We start from the raw sequence: 15,750 nt of genomic DNA on the forward strand, positions 1-15,750 counted from the left end.
AACACAAATTCATGGCTTTGTAATGCTGGAAAACGTCAAAATAATGCAATACTGATGTGAAGATGACCCACATTTGTCTTTTCCTCTTCTTGAATTTAGCTTTGGAGTACCTTGTGTGGACAAAAGCTATACATTATATTTTTACACTTATATAAACCTAATATCATACAAATTCATGGGTTCATAATGCTCCAAAACGTCAAAATAATGAGATAGTGACGTGAAGTTCCGCCTCACTTGGCAACACTGCAACCAGCTGGCGAGGAAAACATCATCCGGGCGAAGCGCGACCATGGCGGCGGGAGGCACAGTTTTGCCCTTCGTGCGGGGCATAGACCTCACCAAGAATGACTTCAAGGTAAGGAATCATTCTTTTAAGTATATGTCTTCCTTGTGTGTCCCGGGCAGGTGTGGCGGCCAGGTGGGGGCGCGGGGAACGAGGCTCTGAAATTAGGGCAGGGCCAGCGGGCACCCCCACCACTGACAGGCCGGTGGGGGGGCGTGATAGCGGGGGTGGATTGAGGATATTTACCTTTTTTGACATGTTATAGTGAAGAAAGAATGTTCTGAGTGGTCTGTCTGTGTCCATGTTAACAGTAGATAAGTTGTAGGTGAAGGAAATAACCTGTAGTGGAAGGGAGGGAGAGATGGAGAAATTTAGGATATTTACCTTCCTTAACATGTTACAGTGAAGAATGTCGTAATTAATCTGTCTGTGTCCAAGTTAAGAGTAGATAAGTTGTAGGTGAAGGAAATAACCTGTAGTAGACATTTGCAATGGAAATGAGGTACAAAATCGTGCAATTCACTACATCTATCACCAGAAAAACATGAACCACGTCAGAAAATCGTTGGTTGGGTGAAACGGTAAATTGTCCAGTTGTAATTGGTCTATGTGTCCATGTTTAGAGTAGATAAGTTATAGGTGAAGGAAATAACCCGTAGTGGAGGGATTCATGGGAGGGGAGGGAGAGATTTAGGATATTATCTCAACATGCTAGGAGGAGGGCAGGAATATAATGTAACAGCTCTAACTATCTTCACATTAACATTAGATAAGTCGTAGGTAAAGGAAACAACCTGTAGTGGAGGATTGAGGGGGAGGGAGTCAGGGTAATACCTCTCTGAACATTCTAGAGTGGGGAGAGAATATTGTAATTAGTTTGTCTGTGTCCATGTTAAGAGTAGATAAGTTGCAAGTATAGGAAACAATCCATAGTGGAGGGATTCATGGGAAGGGAGGGAGGGAGTCAGAGTAATATCCCTGGGAACATTCTAGAATGAGGAGACTGTAATTACTTTTGTCTGTGTCCATGTTAAGAGTAGATAAGTCATAGGTAAAGGAAACAACCTGTAATGGAGGGGCTGTTCATACCTTTGTTCCATTTGTCAAAGTCGGACACCAGTTAACTCTTCGGGCACCCTGAACATTCTAGAGGGAGGACAGGATATTGTAAATTGTCTGTGTTCATGTTAACAGTACCTAGTAAGTCACAGGTGAAGGAAATGACCCATAGTGGAAGGATTCAGGCTAATACCTCTGAACATTCTAGTGTGAGGAAAGAATATTGTCGTTAGTCTGTGTTCATGTTAAGAATAGATCAGCCATAGGTAAAGGAAATAATTTGTAGTAGAGAAAATGCTCATTCCCTTCATTTCATTTGGCAGGGTCGGAAACCTAACTCTTTAGGGCAGCAGGCAGAAGAGGTATCAAGGTTTACACTGACCCACAATCTTTTTCATCACTTGGTGGAGTGTATGGGAGGTAGTTGTTAAGTCTAGCTCATTCACTGTGTCTTCTCTCATTGTTACGGCATTACATTACTACTTCAGTGGCAGTTACTATCTGTCAAGTTATGGAGTGCCTATTTATCTATTAGAACACCTGTTTAACACTTTTTTTTGATAGAGCTTTTTAAACTATTTAATAGGAAAGTGTTGGCTGTTCTCTGGCCTTTTGGCACCACATCATGCTTGCATGGTTTACTACATTATCCATAACTACATCATTTTTTATGCTATTCTGCTTTTATGTCACCATTGTCAGGGTCTTGCCTACTTCTTTATTGACTTTTTATCTCACCCTTACCCACATCTCCCTGGGGCCCTTACCCACATCTCCCTGGGGAAATTGTCCTATGTTAATTTTCACTCCTACACAAGAATACACAACGATATAGGGAGACTATGAGAGGCAAGATGGCCTGTGTATGGCAGCTCCTGAGAGTACCTACCTTTAATAGTAAATCCTGCAATTCCTCCAGGACTTATTCATCACAGATTAAAATGCCTTTTCCATACCTCCTTCATCTCCTTATTCATTTCCACAAGCACACCATCACAACTCTTTGAATTCCTCACCTACTCTCCTTTTTGTTTATCCCAAACTAATGTATTCACTGATTCCATACTCAAGCCCTTTTAGCATCAACTGCTGCTTTTATGTTGTATAAATAATGATGCAACTTTTCTAAAGGATGAAATCATACACAGATTGCCCTACACATTATTTAACATAAACAGATTCATGATTCATTTTAATTTTATAATAGAGCTTAATTCATTAAATTTCAAAATTTGTACAAATAAATGATGGTTGCTAAAGGGATCAGAAAATTTACAGGAGAGTTGTCATTGAACAGGAAAGAGCCAATCATTTTATTGAAAACAGGTTTCATTTTAAAGACACATTTGTTGTTGCTGTCTAAGTTACCACCAACATCATGCTTTACAGGCCACAGGGATCCCACAGAGCATCAAGGACATGTCAAGTCTGCGGTGGCTCCAGGCAAACAACACCGGGATAGATACCATACCAGAAGAAATATGCAACCTTCAGAAGCTGGTTAGTAGTGTGTCTTTGTGTGTTTACTAGTGCCAGTAGTTTATTTTTTTAAGCTGAATTACATTAGCTTTTGGATTCTACGTCTGGGGTCGATGTGTCATTTACTTATCAGATCTGAATGATTTTTCATGATATGGAAGATGTTTTAACATAGTTTGTGACTGCCTTTACTAACTGACCACCACTCCTCAGGAGCACCTGTCGCTGAAGAACAACAACTTGGAGAAGCTGTACGGGGCCGTCACCACCCTGCCCTGTCTGCGCTCCCTCAATGTCCGCCGCAACAAGATAACAAAATCTGGGGTTCCTCGTGACCTATTCGAGATGGATGACCTCACCATGCTGGACTTCTCCCAGAACCAACTCAATGAAATCCCTGAAGGTCTGGAAGAAGCAAAGTCACTCTTGGTGCTCAACCTTTCCAATAACTTGTAAGTATTGTGGTTTTCAAAATAAAAAACATTTTTGGGCATTAGTTTTAGCTTATATTTATAAGTTATTTCATGACATTTAGCATGGAGAAACTCATGTAATCATTTCTTGGTAGTGATCTTTTGTAGTGATGGATTAAAGGCACTAAGTGCAATGTGTCAGAATCAGTGACTTTGGAGTGACGAGAGAAAGCAGTTTGGTAAGAGAGATGATCAGTGTTTCTTGTTCCAGTATTGAGGAGATCCCAGCACAGGTGTTTGTCAATTGCACAGACTTGTTGTACCTCAACGCAGGTGACAACTGCCTGGAGACCTTCCCTCCACAGATACGCCGGCTGGTCCACCTACAGACCCTTATCCTCAACAACAACCCACTCACGCACTTTCACTTCAGGTCAGTTTCTATGCCCAGTTTGTCCCTGTTAAGAATCACACCCTTTCTGTAATGCACAGTCTGCCTCAAACCAAAGTTAGTCACTGATAGCCCGACACTGGCCAGTATTACCCACCCCTCCCTTGACCACTCAGGGGAAGTAGCCGCACTGCAGAAAGAACTGTCTGCCCATTCTGGATCAGATCCCACTGTAAGTGTCAAAATAAGTGCTAGGAGGGTGGGTTGACATGTTTAGAGCAAGGAGTAAGCTCTTATGAGTACTCAGTGGAAGACTTGCCCCATTCTTCCTGCCACCACACTAATATTTGCTTAGCTATCACAAATTCCAAGTCTAAATGTGTGGATCTCATCATATTTATTAGTGTGCAGTCCATGATCATAGATTTCCTCATATATGATCATTATTTCATATATCTAAGCTACAGTATCCTTTCCTTTTATTTGTAACCGATATTTTTTTGTTGTGAAGACTTTAATAACTAATACCTTCTGCTGCCCAACCATGCTTCACCCATAGAAAATGCTCCAAGCTGTCCTGGGCTGCCAGGGATGAGTGAATTGGGCAAATTCGGGTGAGGTTTTCCTAGACTTTGCATCCAGCCATGGTTCAACTGTCTTAAAAAGGGTTATCAGTGGCTAGTGTGACGTTACTGTTAGTCTCCCTCCTGTGTCTCCCCAGTCCAACTCTGTAATCACTGTATTATGCTGAAAATTCCCTTAGCCATTTTGACTTGGTAGGTCTGTACTGAGTTTTGGCTTGTCAGCATCTTAAATTCTTTCCCATATTTTAGCTATGTACATGTATTAAAATACTTACTTCCCCTCAAGTTCAGGTCTATTTACATTGTCCATTGTCATAGAACTCACCGTAACTATTTCGGACCTCAAGTTAGTTCAAATATGCTAGATTCAACAGCAGTATAGTCCCTCACTCTGCCTGTCATTCCATTGCTTTTCCTCGACAAACACTTTATTTTGTGTTTTGTTTTCAATGGATTCATATTTTCCAGCTCTAGTTCTCATATAATTTTATTTCTGTCCCCACAGACAGCTGCCGTCCCTTGTGGCCCTACAGACCCTCCACATGCGGGCCACCCAGCGCTCACCCTCCAACCTGCCATCCAGCCTCGAGGGACTAACCTGCCTAGCCGACGTGGACCTCTCGCACAACAACCTCCAGAAGATTCCTGAGTGTTTTTTCACCCTCTGTAATCTGAAGCGGCTGAACATGTCAGACAATGAAATCACAGAAATTGGTCCAGACATTGGTAAGCTAACTGTTGTTGAGATGTCCTAAGTATCTTATTATCTTTGTGGATGTCTTGTGTTTAGTGCATTAAGTGTCTGATGTCAGAAACTTTTGGCAGTGACAGGGTGTATAGAGGCTTTTAAAACAAGAATTTGTCCTAGATGTGAGGCCAGTCAAAAATTGGCAATAGAAAAGGCTTACTAGGTAGTCAGGAATGTCTATCAAAACATAATGGAGAGATTTTAGTAGATTGTGTTCCATTTATGGAATATATGCAATAAAAGTAAATTTTGAAATAATATTGTGAGGAGACAAGTGACATCCATTGTCAATGTGGGAGCATATTCAGTGTTGTGGACAGTACATGTATTATTCAACCATACCAGGGCTATTCTCAGAGCTAGAGGCCTAACATTTTTGTACTGGGGGTATGGTTGTTGTGTGCAATCCACCATATCTTTACGATTTTCAAAGTAGTATCCATAACCCAAGCTACTGAAAGAAGGGAGTTTTGATGCTCAACCAACCATGATTATAGAGAAATGGCCCAAGCTTGAGGTACTAAACATGTGCCGCAACAAGCTCACGTCATTGCCCTCACAAATCTGCAAGCTGGAGAGTCTACGTCGCCTGATGGTAAATGAGAATCAGCTGGACTTTGAAGGAATACCATCAGGAATCGGCAAAATTGTGGGTCTGGAGGTCTTCTCTGCTGCACACAACCGCTTGGAGATGATTCCTGAAGGGCTTTGCAGGTATGCCTCTGATCTTTTACTAAATTTTATTGAATCTGATGAAAATTATAACAGGCTGGTAGTGTAGTGGTTAGTGCAATCTTAGTTAATGTCATAATAAAATAGAATTGAGGGAGGGGGTGTCAGTGGAAGACCACCTGTGAAGTGGATCAATAGAGTGAGCAAGTTTTTGAACGAGAGTTAGAGGTAGCAGGATTGAGTGTGCTGAGAGGGAGTGCCAGAACATTGAGAGATGGAGACACTTCTGCCACAGCCACCCCCTAGAGGGAAGTTCCTGTGAGGGAGCAGGATGTCGGAGATATGAATGAATGAATGATGAATAGTTAATGTCGAGATTCGTTACACAAAAAAGTTCTTGTTCCCTGTAGCAAACATTAAATTGTAATGACTTGGGACTATAATCAGGAAAAAGAAAGGAAAACAAAATGTTTGTTAGGGTGAGATGATATCTGTGTCAAGTTAAGGGCTGTAATTTGAAAGATTGTAGTGTCTAAATCAGAGCACCTGGAGACCTCCCATAGAGGAAGCTGCAAGCAATCATCACAATAGGTAAGGCAAGGGAATAATAGGAACTTGAAGGTGTGTGTTGTACTCCACAGGTGCCCCAACCTCAAGAAGCTAATCCTAAACAGCAACCGGCTGGTGACGCTGCCCGAAGCCATCCACTTCATCAACGAGACCCTGGAGCAGCTTGAACTGGCCGACAACCCTGAGATGGTGTGGCCCCCCAAGCCCCGCGGCATGGCCCAGGGCTCCGGAGTGACCTTCTACAACATTGACTTCTCCCTCCAGGCCCAGTTGAGGAATGCTGGTGCTCAGGCTGCCCAGCTGGCTGCCACACTTGCCCAGCAGCAAGGCAAGTACTGGCAGCAGTATTTAGCAGCTCCCATTAACCCACTAACAGTGATCCTTGTGTACCAACATTCAGGAATATATGGAAGTTGCTGTTGATTTATTGTATGGGTTATTACTTATTAGCAAGATATTTTCAGGCTCCCAGTAAGATATTTTCATTAATTTTCAGGCACCCCTAAAGACCCCATCGCTCGTAAGAAGAGACTTCGTCAGTTCCGTAAAGAACAGAAAGACCAGGATGACAAACAAGAGAAAATTCTCAAAGGGATGAAGGACATAGCCAAGGATGAGGAGAAGCAGAAACAGAAAGACAAAATGACGGAGGAGAGGAGTCAGGAAGTCAAGACGTAAGTGTTTTTATATCCACCTAAACATTATGCTGATTTTATGATGGTTGTGTGCATCATATCCCTCGCTTAATCATGAGGTATGCAACTCGAGTTAGTTTTAAACATCTCACATTAATGCAGATAAATACCCTTACTTGACTGCATCTTATGAGGATACGATGATAGGTTTGAGGATCAGTTCCTATGCAGATAATGTTAAGTTGCAGATCACTGAACCTTAAGTGTATATTCAATCAAAACTAGCAGATTACTCAGTGAGTGCAACTTATTTAGGAGTTTTGTAATTTTTTTATATTGGCCCCTGCATTTTCTGAATCAATAATTCATTCTGTGCATTTATTTCCATCCCTGACCTATTATCCAGTTCTTGATTTTTTTATTTTATTATTATTATTATTATTATTTAGTTTTTACTAAACATTTTTCCCAAGTTATGAATGTCCCCATAGTTACCTGCAGCTTTCCCCAATGTTCCTTCAGCCCATTTACTAACCTATCCATCACCTCCCATCTTAATAGCTTAATTTGTTCCTGTCCCTCACCCCCACCAGCCAGAAGAGATGGGATGAGGCCCTGGAGCGCCCGCCTCTCAACTATGAGGAGTTCTTTGACACTGATGTTGGCCAGATACCTGGAATAAGTATTTGGGAGATAGAGAACTTCCTTCCCATCCAGATTGATGAGTCAGTCTTTGGAAAGTTCTACGAGGGTGACTGTTACATAGTCCTCCAAACCACCCTAGACGACTCACAAAACCTGGACTGGAAAATTTTCTTCTGGATTGGTGAAAAGTCAACAGTAAGTCATAGTGAACTTCAATGGTTGGTAATAGAGTACACAGAAATGATAGTTCAGGACGATACACTTTTGATATTTTAAATGTATTAGTCATTACTAAGAACAGTAATGTGGCTGATTTGTCTTTGTTGATCCATTTTTCAAGGCATGGTTAATTGATTTTGTTGATTGTTTTAAATAGCTTTTTAGGACTGAGATTTTAATACATCAATTGCATTCAGTGAAAATCCCAACACTTCTAACTGTCTCATAAATGGAAATAACAAGCCTAACTAGCCACATTACTGTTAATAAATACTATAGTCCGACACATCAAAACTGGCGTCTCTGACGTAGACAGCCCCCTATACACTATTGCCACGTCTCCATCTGACCTCGCGTACCATGCTCCTCACACCCTTCTGTGTGTGTGAGAAAAGTGGGAGTGTACTCTAATTTGGGGAGTATGGTGTAGGGCAATGCATAATAATGATTATAATTATTATTATTATTATAATAATAATGATAATAATTATTATTATTATAATAATGATAATTATTACTATTATTATAATAATAATGATAATTATTATTATAATAATGATAATAATTATTATTATTATTATTATTATAATGATAATAATTATTATTATTATTAATCATTATAATAATAATGATAATAATAATTATTATTATTATAATAATAATGATAATAATTATTATTATTATTATTATTATTATTATTATTATTATTATAATAATAATGATAATTATTATTAGGTATTATTATTATTCAGCATATTACATATACAAGATGATGCAAGATGCTTGAGGGTCCTGGCATTCCATAGCTACAGTCCCCATACTTTATCAGAATTATGCCATATGGCAGACACACACCAAAATAGGGCAGAAAAGCCATAATTAAGGCAGGCAGTGCAACTGTGGTGTGTTGGGTTGGAAGTAACATGACCCTGACCTGAGCTGACAACGCCGCCAAGTGTTGTACAAATTTCTTTGTATTCACTCATAAATAGAGCATCATTCATATTTTTTCTTTATTTGTTTATTTTTTTTTTTCTTAGTAGGATAGAGAGAGGGAAGGGTGTGAGGGGCACGGTTCAGGAGGTGAGTTGGAGACATGACACCAGTGTATGGGGAGCTACCTACGTCAGAGGCGTCATTTAAGATTTGTCGGACTAAAATACAATGTTTAAGAAATTGGGTAATGATCTTTGCAAATTCTTTAACTTTTTTTCTCCACCACTCATCTAGTTGGACAAGAAGGCGTGCTCTGCCATCCACGCCGTCAACCTGAGGAACTACCTGGGTGCTCAGGGCCGCACACACCGGGAGGAACAGGGCGACGAGTCCGATGAGTTCCTGGCACTCTTCCACCACGACATCACCTACATAGAGGGTGGTCGCACTGCTTCGGGCTTCTTCACCGTTGAGGAAATGGTGGGGCATTCTGCTGTTTATATGCTTGCTTTATTCTCACTACTTCTGTTCTACCATGTATTTTGTTGGACAGGTTTGTTCTATTTTGTTTCATCTTTATAAAACTTTGACATCCTGTTTTCTTCCATAGTAGGGATAATATAGAAGCAGAGCTCTCCTTGTTCATGCACTCTTACAAGTCCCTATTCCCACCTCCCTATTCAAGTTGTATCACTCTCCCCATTTCTCTGCACATTATTTAAATTTCACTATCTCTAAACTTTCATCATGCATTTTCTTGGCAGACCTGGGCCCATACTTATAAAAAATTAGGCATTTGACGAGTTTTCACCCTAGCTGGGGTTCCAGCCACCACAAGTAGTGGGGAACATAAAGTTGCCAACAACGGCGAGTTAGCTCAAAAGATCAGTTATCTCATATGAAAATTAATGGGTAAGAATACCTTAAAATGGTGAAAGTATTGAATAGAAGTACATCATATCCATTATAATAGGGTTTTGTAAGGCTATAGCGAGCGTTTGAATGTAAAACGATTTTGATGAGGCACGCTGGCTGTCTGGCAACACCGGGCAATGGTTACATTTGAAGGTCGATGCCTCAGACGAAGATCCAGGGCTTATGCCTGCCCAGGACTAACTTTAGCTACTCGCACCGAGTCTCAAATTAACACCCAGGATATAGGACTCCACAGGGCCGGTTTGGGCTCTCAAGATGAACCTGAGACGAAGTGTTATAAAGCTAAGTATGGGCCCTGAGCCACAGTATACTATTACACCTCCCTTTCCATACTAGTTACCTTTGGATATCACCCTTGTCACACCACAAAGGTGTAAGTATGAGCACATCTGGCTATGACTCAGTGGACCTTAGTTCGATCCCAGCCTGGAAGTTGGTGCGTAGACCATCAAGCTGTTTATACTCCCATTCAGGATGGTCAATAAATGAGTACCTGGGAAATCTGAGGAAGGTAAAGTGTGATAACCTGAATGTCATGTTTTCACTGCGTCACAGTGTAATGGTTTCTTACACACCACATGCTCAAGGGCTAATGTGAGATGAGCACCGAGGCCAAGCACTGCTTGGAGTATGCTCTCAACTAACCTTTACCATATTACACCTATTGTATATATTCATTGCTTACACTGTTCCTTGTCTGCAGGTTCTTTTGAATCAAAAGTCCATTTTCATACACTTAGCGGTTCTGCTAGATTTTGTAGCCATATAGTTTTGAGTCCTCCATCATTCACCTTACTGTAATGATTTCCTATTCCTACACTCCCTTACATGATATTAGCTGCATATTAATCACAGGACATTGTAATTGCTTAAGATCTTGTGTTACAATTAGGATTTGGACATTTTAGATGGTCCAATTGCAATTTAAGTGTTAGAAAGTAAGTCTGCAATTTATTATATTTAAATTGGGACATAGAACTTGAGAGTATTACCAGTAGTGTCTTATTTCTGCAGGAATACCCTCTCCGCCTGTACCGCATGTGTCCCACCACCCTTGGCATCCACCTGGAGACTGTCGCGTGCACTGCTGACTCCCTGGACCCCCGCCACGTGTTCCTGCTGGACGATGGGAAGGTCATCTACGTCTGGCAGGGGAGCAAGGCCAAGAAGACCGTCACCACCAAGAGCAGGCTTAGTGCAGAGAAGATCAACAAAGAGGAGCGCAAGAACCAGGCAGAGATCCACACACTGGTGCAGGGCAAGGAACACAATGAGTGGCCACAGTTCTGGGCGGCTCTAGGCCTGGAGGAGGGCGAGGAGGAGGACTTGGAGATTGAGGAACATGTTGACCCAAGTTTCACCCCTGTTGTCCCCAGGCTGTACCAGGTGGGGCTGGGCATGGGCTACCTGGAGCTGCCTCAGGTGGAGGTTCCTGAGGGGAAACTAACCCAGAAGTTGCTGAGAACAAAGAATGTGTACATTTTAGATTGTTACTGTGATGTCTTTGTCTGGATTGGCCGAAAGTCCACCAGGCTTGTGAGGGCAGCTGCTTTGAAGTTGTCTCAAGAACTGCTGAAAATGATCATTCGGCCAGAGCATGCTGTTACAACCTTGGTGAAGGAAGGGACAGAGCCACAGGTCTTTAAGGCAAAATTCAGTGGCTGGACTGACGTCATTGATGTTGACTTTACCAGAACAGCAGAGTCTGTGAGGAAGACTGGAGCAAACCTAAAGGACTGGGCAGCCAAACAGGAGACCAAGGTTGATTTGAGTGCCCTGTTTACCCCTAGACAGCAGCCCATGGCCCTTGAGGAAGCCCAGCAATGTATGGATGAGTGGAATGACGACCTGGACTCCATGGATGCCTTTGTCCTGGAGGGTAAAAAGTTTGTCAAGTTACCAGAAAATGAGTTGGGCCACTTCTACTCAGCTGAGTGTTACGTCTTCCTGTGTCGCTACTGGGTACCTGGAGAACCACCCGAGGAAGAGAAGGAAGAGGAAACTGAACCCGAGGACGACTTCCAATGTGTTGTTTACTTCTGGCAGGGACGACAAGCTTCCAACATGGGCTGGCTGACCTTCACCTTCAGTCTACAGAAAAAGTTTGAAGCACGGTTTGGAGACAAGCTTGAAGTAGTCAGAATGCACCAGCAGCAGGAGGCTGTAAAGTTCATGGCACACTTCAAGAGGAAGTTCGTTATACACACTGGGAGGAGACGGTTAGAAAAGCCATCAAGCAAAGTAGATGAGGAGACACAGGAAGGAGCAGTCAAACCAAGACCAAAGGTACGATTAGACCCATTACAAGAGGAGCACCAGAAGCCCCAGCCAGAGCTGTTCCACATGCGCTCCAATGGTTCGCCGCTCTTCACTCGCTGCATACAGATCACTCCCAATGCAGTGTCCCTAAATTCAGAGTTCTGCTACATCCTCAAGGTTCCATTTGGCCAGGATGATGATAGTGGCATTGTGTATGTCTGGCTGGGAGAGAAGAGTGATGAGGAGGAGGGAAGGCTTGCTGAAGAAACAGCTCAGGAGATGTATGATCCAGAGAAGTACAGCCTCCAGGTATGACTTGTGGCACACCATCTTAATGATGATACAAATTGTATGTTGTATAGCACACCATCCTGCTCGTGACTACAAATTTGCCACATAATATTCTCATTCCCACAGGTTGTGAGGGAGGGAGAGGAGCCAGAAAACTTCTTTTGGATTGGCATTGGAGGTCGAAAGGCTTATGACAAGGACGCAGTGTACATGCGTCACACAAGGCTCTTCAGATGTTCAAATGAAAAAGGATACTTCGCTGTATCTGAAAAATGTTCAGACTTCTGTCAGGTTTGTTTGTAGTCACCATTATCTGGCTTCTACCTCAGGCTTTTTTTCTTCTTTGATCAATTCATACATAAAAGGTAGTCTTCCATAACTTTATTTTCATACTGTAATCAAATCATCTCCATCCAGGATGACTTGGCTGATGACGATACGATGATCTTGGATGATGGTGCTCACGTGTTCCTGTGGCTGGGCTCCAAGGCATCCGATGTGGAGATCAAGCTGGCCCTCAAGTCTGCCCAGGTGAGGCCAACCTCTTGTAGATTGAAGGTTCTATCAACAGCCATGGACAGGTTAATTAGAGGCATCAAATCCTTATATAGTGTTCAGTAACTGCCAGTTTTCCATCAAGTGACTACCAGTTTTCTCTGTGACGTGAATTAAGTTGCTCATTTACTATTCTCTTCATGTTGAAATCACGTGTGGTGATGGTCTAACCTCTGGAGGGCACTGTGTGTGGGCCCCTGGAACATCCTAAGTCACTGACTGCCTGCCTCACTTAGAGAATGAGCTTGGAACATTGAAGGTGGATGAAGTGGACCTGAAATGAGGTCTGGCAGTGGCATGATCAGCAGTGGGGTGTACGCATAGCTGGGCACAATAAAAGAAAACCTTATTCCCAATAACTGATAATGGAAAACCTTATCGATAATAACCGATATTCGTTAATTGGAGACGCAAATATAGGCGATGAGTCCGTTAAGCGAAAACGATACTATATTGATATTTCAAATAAAAAAAAAAAATAGATGAATTTAAATTATCATTATCTGTATTTTAGAAAACTTACAAAACCTGAAAACCACACGTTGACACATACATATGGACGGTAATACTAGAAACGCCTGAACCGGCGTTGTGTTATTTGGCGTCCCCACCATCAAAAGCTGGCGCTTTTGTCTACAAACACTGGTCTGTCGTGAACTGCGCATGCTCAGACCAGCAAGCGTAGACCTGTACAGTCTCACAAAGCTTTTTAATACATTAAGAGTTGCTGGAAGGCTGAATCAGACATACAGTACCACTACCACCATCCTCGCTGTTTCTAGAACGACACTCTGTACGAGTTGTATTTATATGTACAGAGTGTCGTTCTACAAACAGCGAGGATATGGTGGTACTGTATGTCTGATTCAGCCTTCCAGCAACTCTTAATGTATTAAAAAGCTTTGCGAGACTGTACAAGGCTATACGCTTACTGGTCTGAACATGCGCAGTTAACGAGAGACAAGTGTTTGTAAACAAAAGCGCCAGTTTTTGACGATGGGACACCAAATAACACAACACCGGGTGCCTTCAATACCATGGCATGCTCACAAACGAATATGGAATATCAAATTTGAGGCAGTGAATAATCATTTTTTGGGCAAAGTTAAATGATTTTTCTCTTTGATTTTTGAGTAATATAAAAAATATCCTAGTGTTTTAATGATGATGATCTAAGTATGAAATCTCTTCACTGAAGATATTTCATACCCCAAAGTTTTTTCATACAACACCAGGTGCCCGGGCCACGCATGCACAGTAGGGAGGAGACAATGTTTTTTTTTTTCTGAAGCAGAAAAAAGTAACGATTATCGATAGTTTGGTTATAAAAGTAACAAAGATACCGATATATATTTAAATAAGTAGCGGATGGCCGATTTTGTTATCAGCGATAAAGTATCGCGATAACGCCCAGCTATGGGTGTACACCTACGTTTACCCCCATACGGAACACCTTTCTGGTGGCTGATGGCTGCCACTAAAAATGGAAAGAAATGAAACGCACACATCTGTACAGAAGACCACACACAAGCCACTGTTTGTGGACGCCACTGTAATAGTGGCTATAAAGTGGTTACCAGTCCAATTTCTCAGCCACACCACATTGGGTCCCGAATAGTGGCCGGTGATAGAAACCTTATTTTCAAATCAGAGCTCACACCACACACTTCTCACCCATGAGGCAACTGATCAATTGAATCTTCAGGTCGTGTCTGTGTAGAAACACTGTTAGATCAGAAATTGCTCTGAAACTGACGAGGACTATTACCTACATTGTCTGTGAACACCAATTCCGGCTATACGAGCATTTGGCATGATACCTTGAGGTTGACCCTGTTCATGGAGTTGTTTCTTTAAGAGGCAAGCCCTAGTGGAAGAGGTCAAGGGGTGAGTATGGCCAAGGGGATACTCACGAAGCTCATTGCTTCAGCAAGACAATGTATCCTACCATGAGGTATTAAGGATGGGAGATCTGCCAGAGAAACCTTCAAGGTTGGCATCTTGAGTGGGTGATGCAATGCATTCTTCACTATGTGCCATTATTGATGATTCTAAGTTGTAATAAAATCTTTTTTTTTACAGGTTTATGTGCAGAACTTGAGGGTAAAGCAGCCAGACCTGCCTCGGAAGTTGCTGTGTACTTTCAAGGGAAAGGAGTCCAAGAAGTTCACACGTTGCTTCCACGGGTGGGGAGAGTTCAAGACCACGCGGGAGTAAGGGAGTTAGTGCCTGGGGGTGCCTCACAGACAGCCACCACCTGCGTTGTTGTGACACTGGAGGCTTTAAATGCACAAGCCATCCTTGCCATAGTAGAATGCAACTTCTCAATACTATTGCTCCACTTGCCAAAAGATTAATTATTATATACAACTTGTCAACCCGGTGGTGAATAGTTGCTTCTCTTCAGTGTCTCTCACACTTCCAAGGTGTGGGTAGCCATCAATGCTGCTTGCACAAAATCACGTGTAAATATATTTATGCATAAATCCCAATTGAGTGTTCGTGAATATTTAAGGATCTGAATTTGACTTTGATATAAGTTTTACAAATACCAGTATTTGATACACATTTACTTGGTTGACCAGCTCCCTCGCTGGTCACCTGAGTGTCCCCAAGTTTATTATATAAAAATGTTATCCAGTTACAAAGAATTATTATTTGTGAATAAACATTCTAATTCGAGTGTACTGTTTAGTATTATCCTTGCAACAAATATTACTTGGGTGAATGGGATTGTTAGACTGTGGTCACCTTACTAAAACTACTGCCTCCCTCACCAACGACATCACTGATGCGACCATCACTATGAAACCAATAATGCCCTCACTACACTCCATTCACTTGAGCTGGATCCTTGGCTCCTAGCCGAGTAAGCAATGATGCCGTCTGGCATATCCATCACCCAACGCACTAACCTAGTTCAGAAAATATTTATACTTTTTACTTTGCCATATCCATAAGATGGGTAAATTTGTTGACATCATTAGATTAAGTAGTGATTGTACAAACACAAAACAATTTTCAAAATTCAATAGGATTAAAGGAAAAAAGTAATTACGGTCAGTAGTATAC

At 41.9% G+C, this 15,750-nt stretch overlaps 1 protein-coding gene across 1 annotated transcript; it reads left to right on the forward strand.

Annotated features, from left to right (window-relative positions):
• The first annotated feature begins 117 nt into the window (after positions 1-117).
• Positions 118-15,360, forward strand: LOC126997978 (protein flightless-1-like). The gene is made up of 14 exons (XM_050859239.1): positions 118-358; positions 2,735-2,845; positions 3,038-3,276; positions 3,509-3,670; positions 4,718-4,938; positions 5,458-5,674; positions 6,274-6,530; positions 6,699-6,876; positions 7,431-7,677; positions 8,932-9,117; positions 10,588-12,141; positions 12,250-12,414; positions 12,541-12,654; positions 14,761-15,360. Exons 1-14 carry the CDS (start codon positions 293-295, stop codon positions 14,893-14,895), a joined length of 3,852 nt encoding a protein of 1,283 aa, XP_050715196.1. The 5' UTR covers positions 118-292; the 3' UTR covers positions 14,896-15,360.
• The last annotated feature ends 390 nt before the right edge of the window (positions 15,361-15,750 follow it).

Source organism: Eriocheir sinensis, chromosome 13 (assembly GCF_024679095.1).
Source record: "Eriocheir sinensis breed Jianghai 21 chromosome 13, ASM2467909v1, whole genome shotgun sequence".
NCBI lineage: Eukaryota > Metazoa > Arthropoda > Malacostraca > Decapoda > Varunidae > Eriocheir > Eriocheir sinensis.

Bases quoted from the DNA above. Each gene is read 5' to 3' on its own strand.
- LOC126997978 (XM_050859239.1), top strand. From the start codon at position 293: ATGGCGGCGGGAGGCACAGTTTTGCCCTTCGTGCGGGGCATAGACCTC. The intron at 3,671-4,717 runs GTCAGTTTCTAT...CTGTCCCCACAG, and splicing joins CTCACGCACTTTCACTTCAG to ACAGCTGCCGTCCCTTGTGG. The intron at 9,118-10,587 runs GTGGGGCATTCT...TTATTTCTGCAG, and splicing joins TCTTCACCGTTGAGGAAATG to GAATACCCTCTCCGCCTGTA.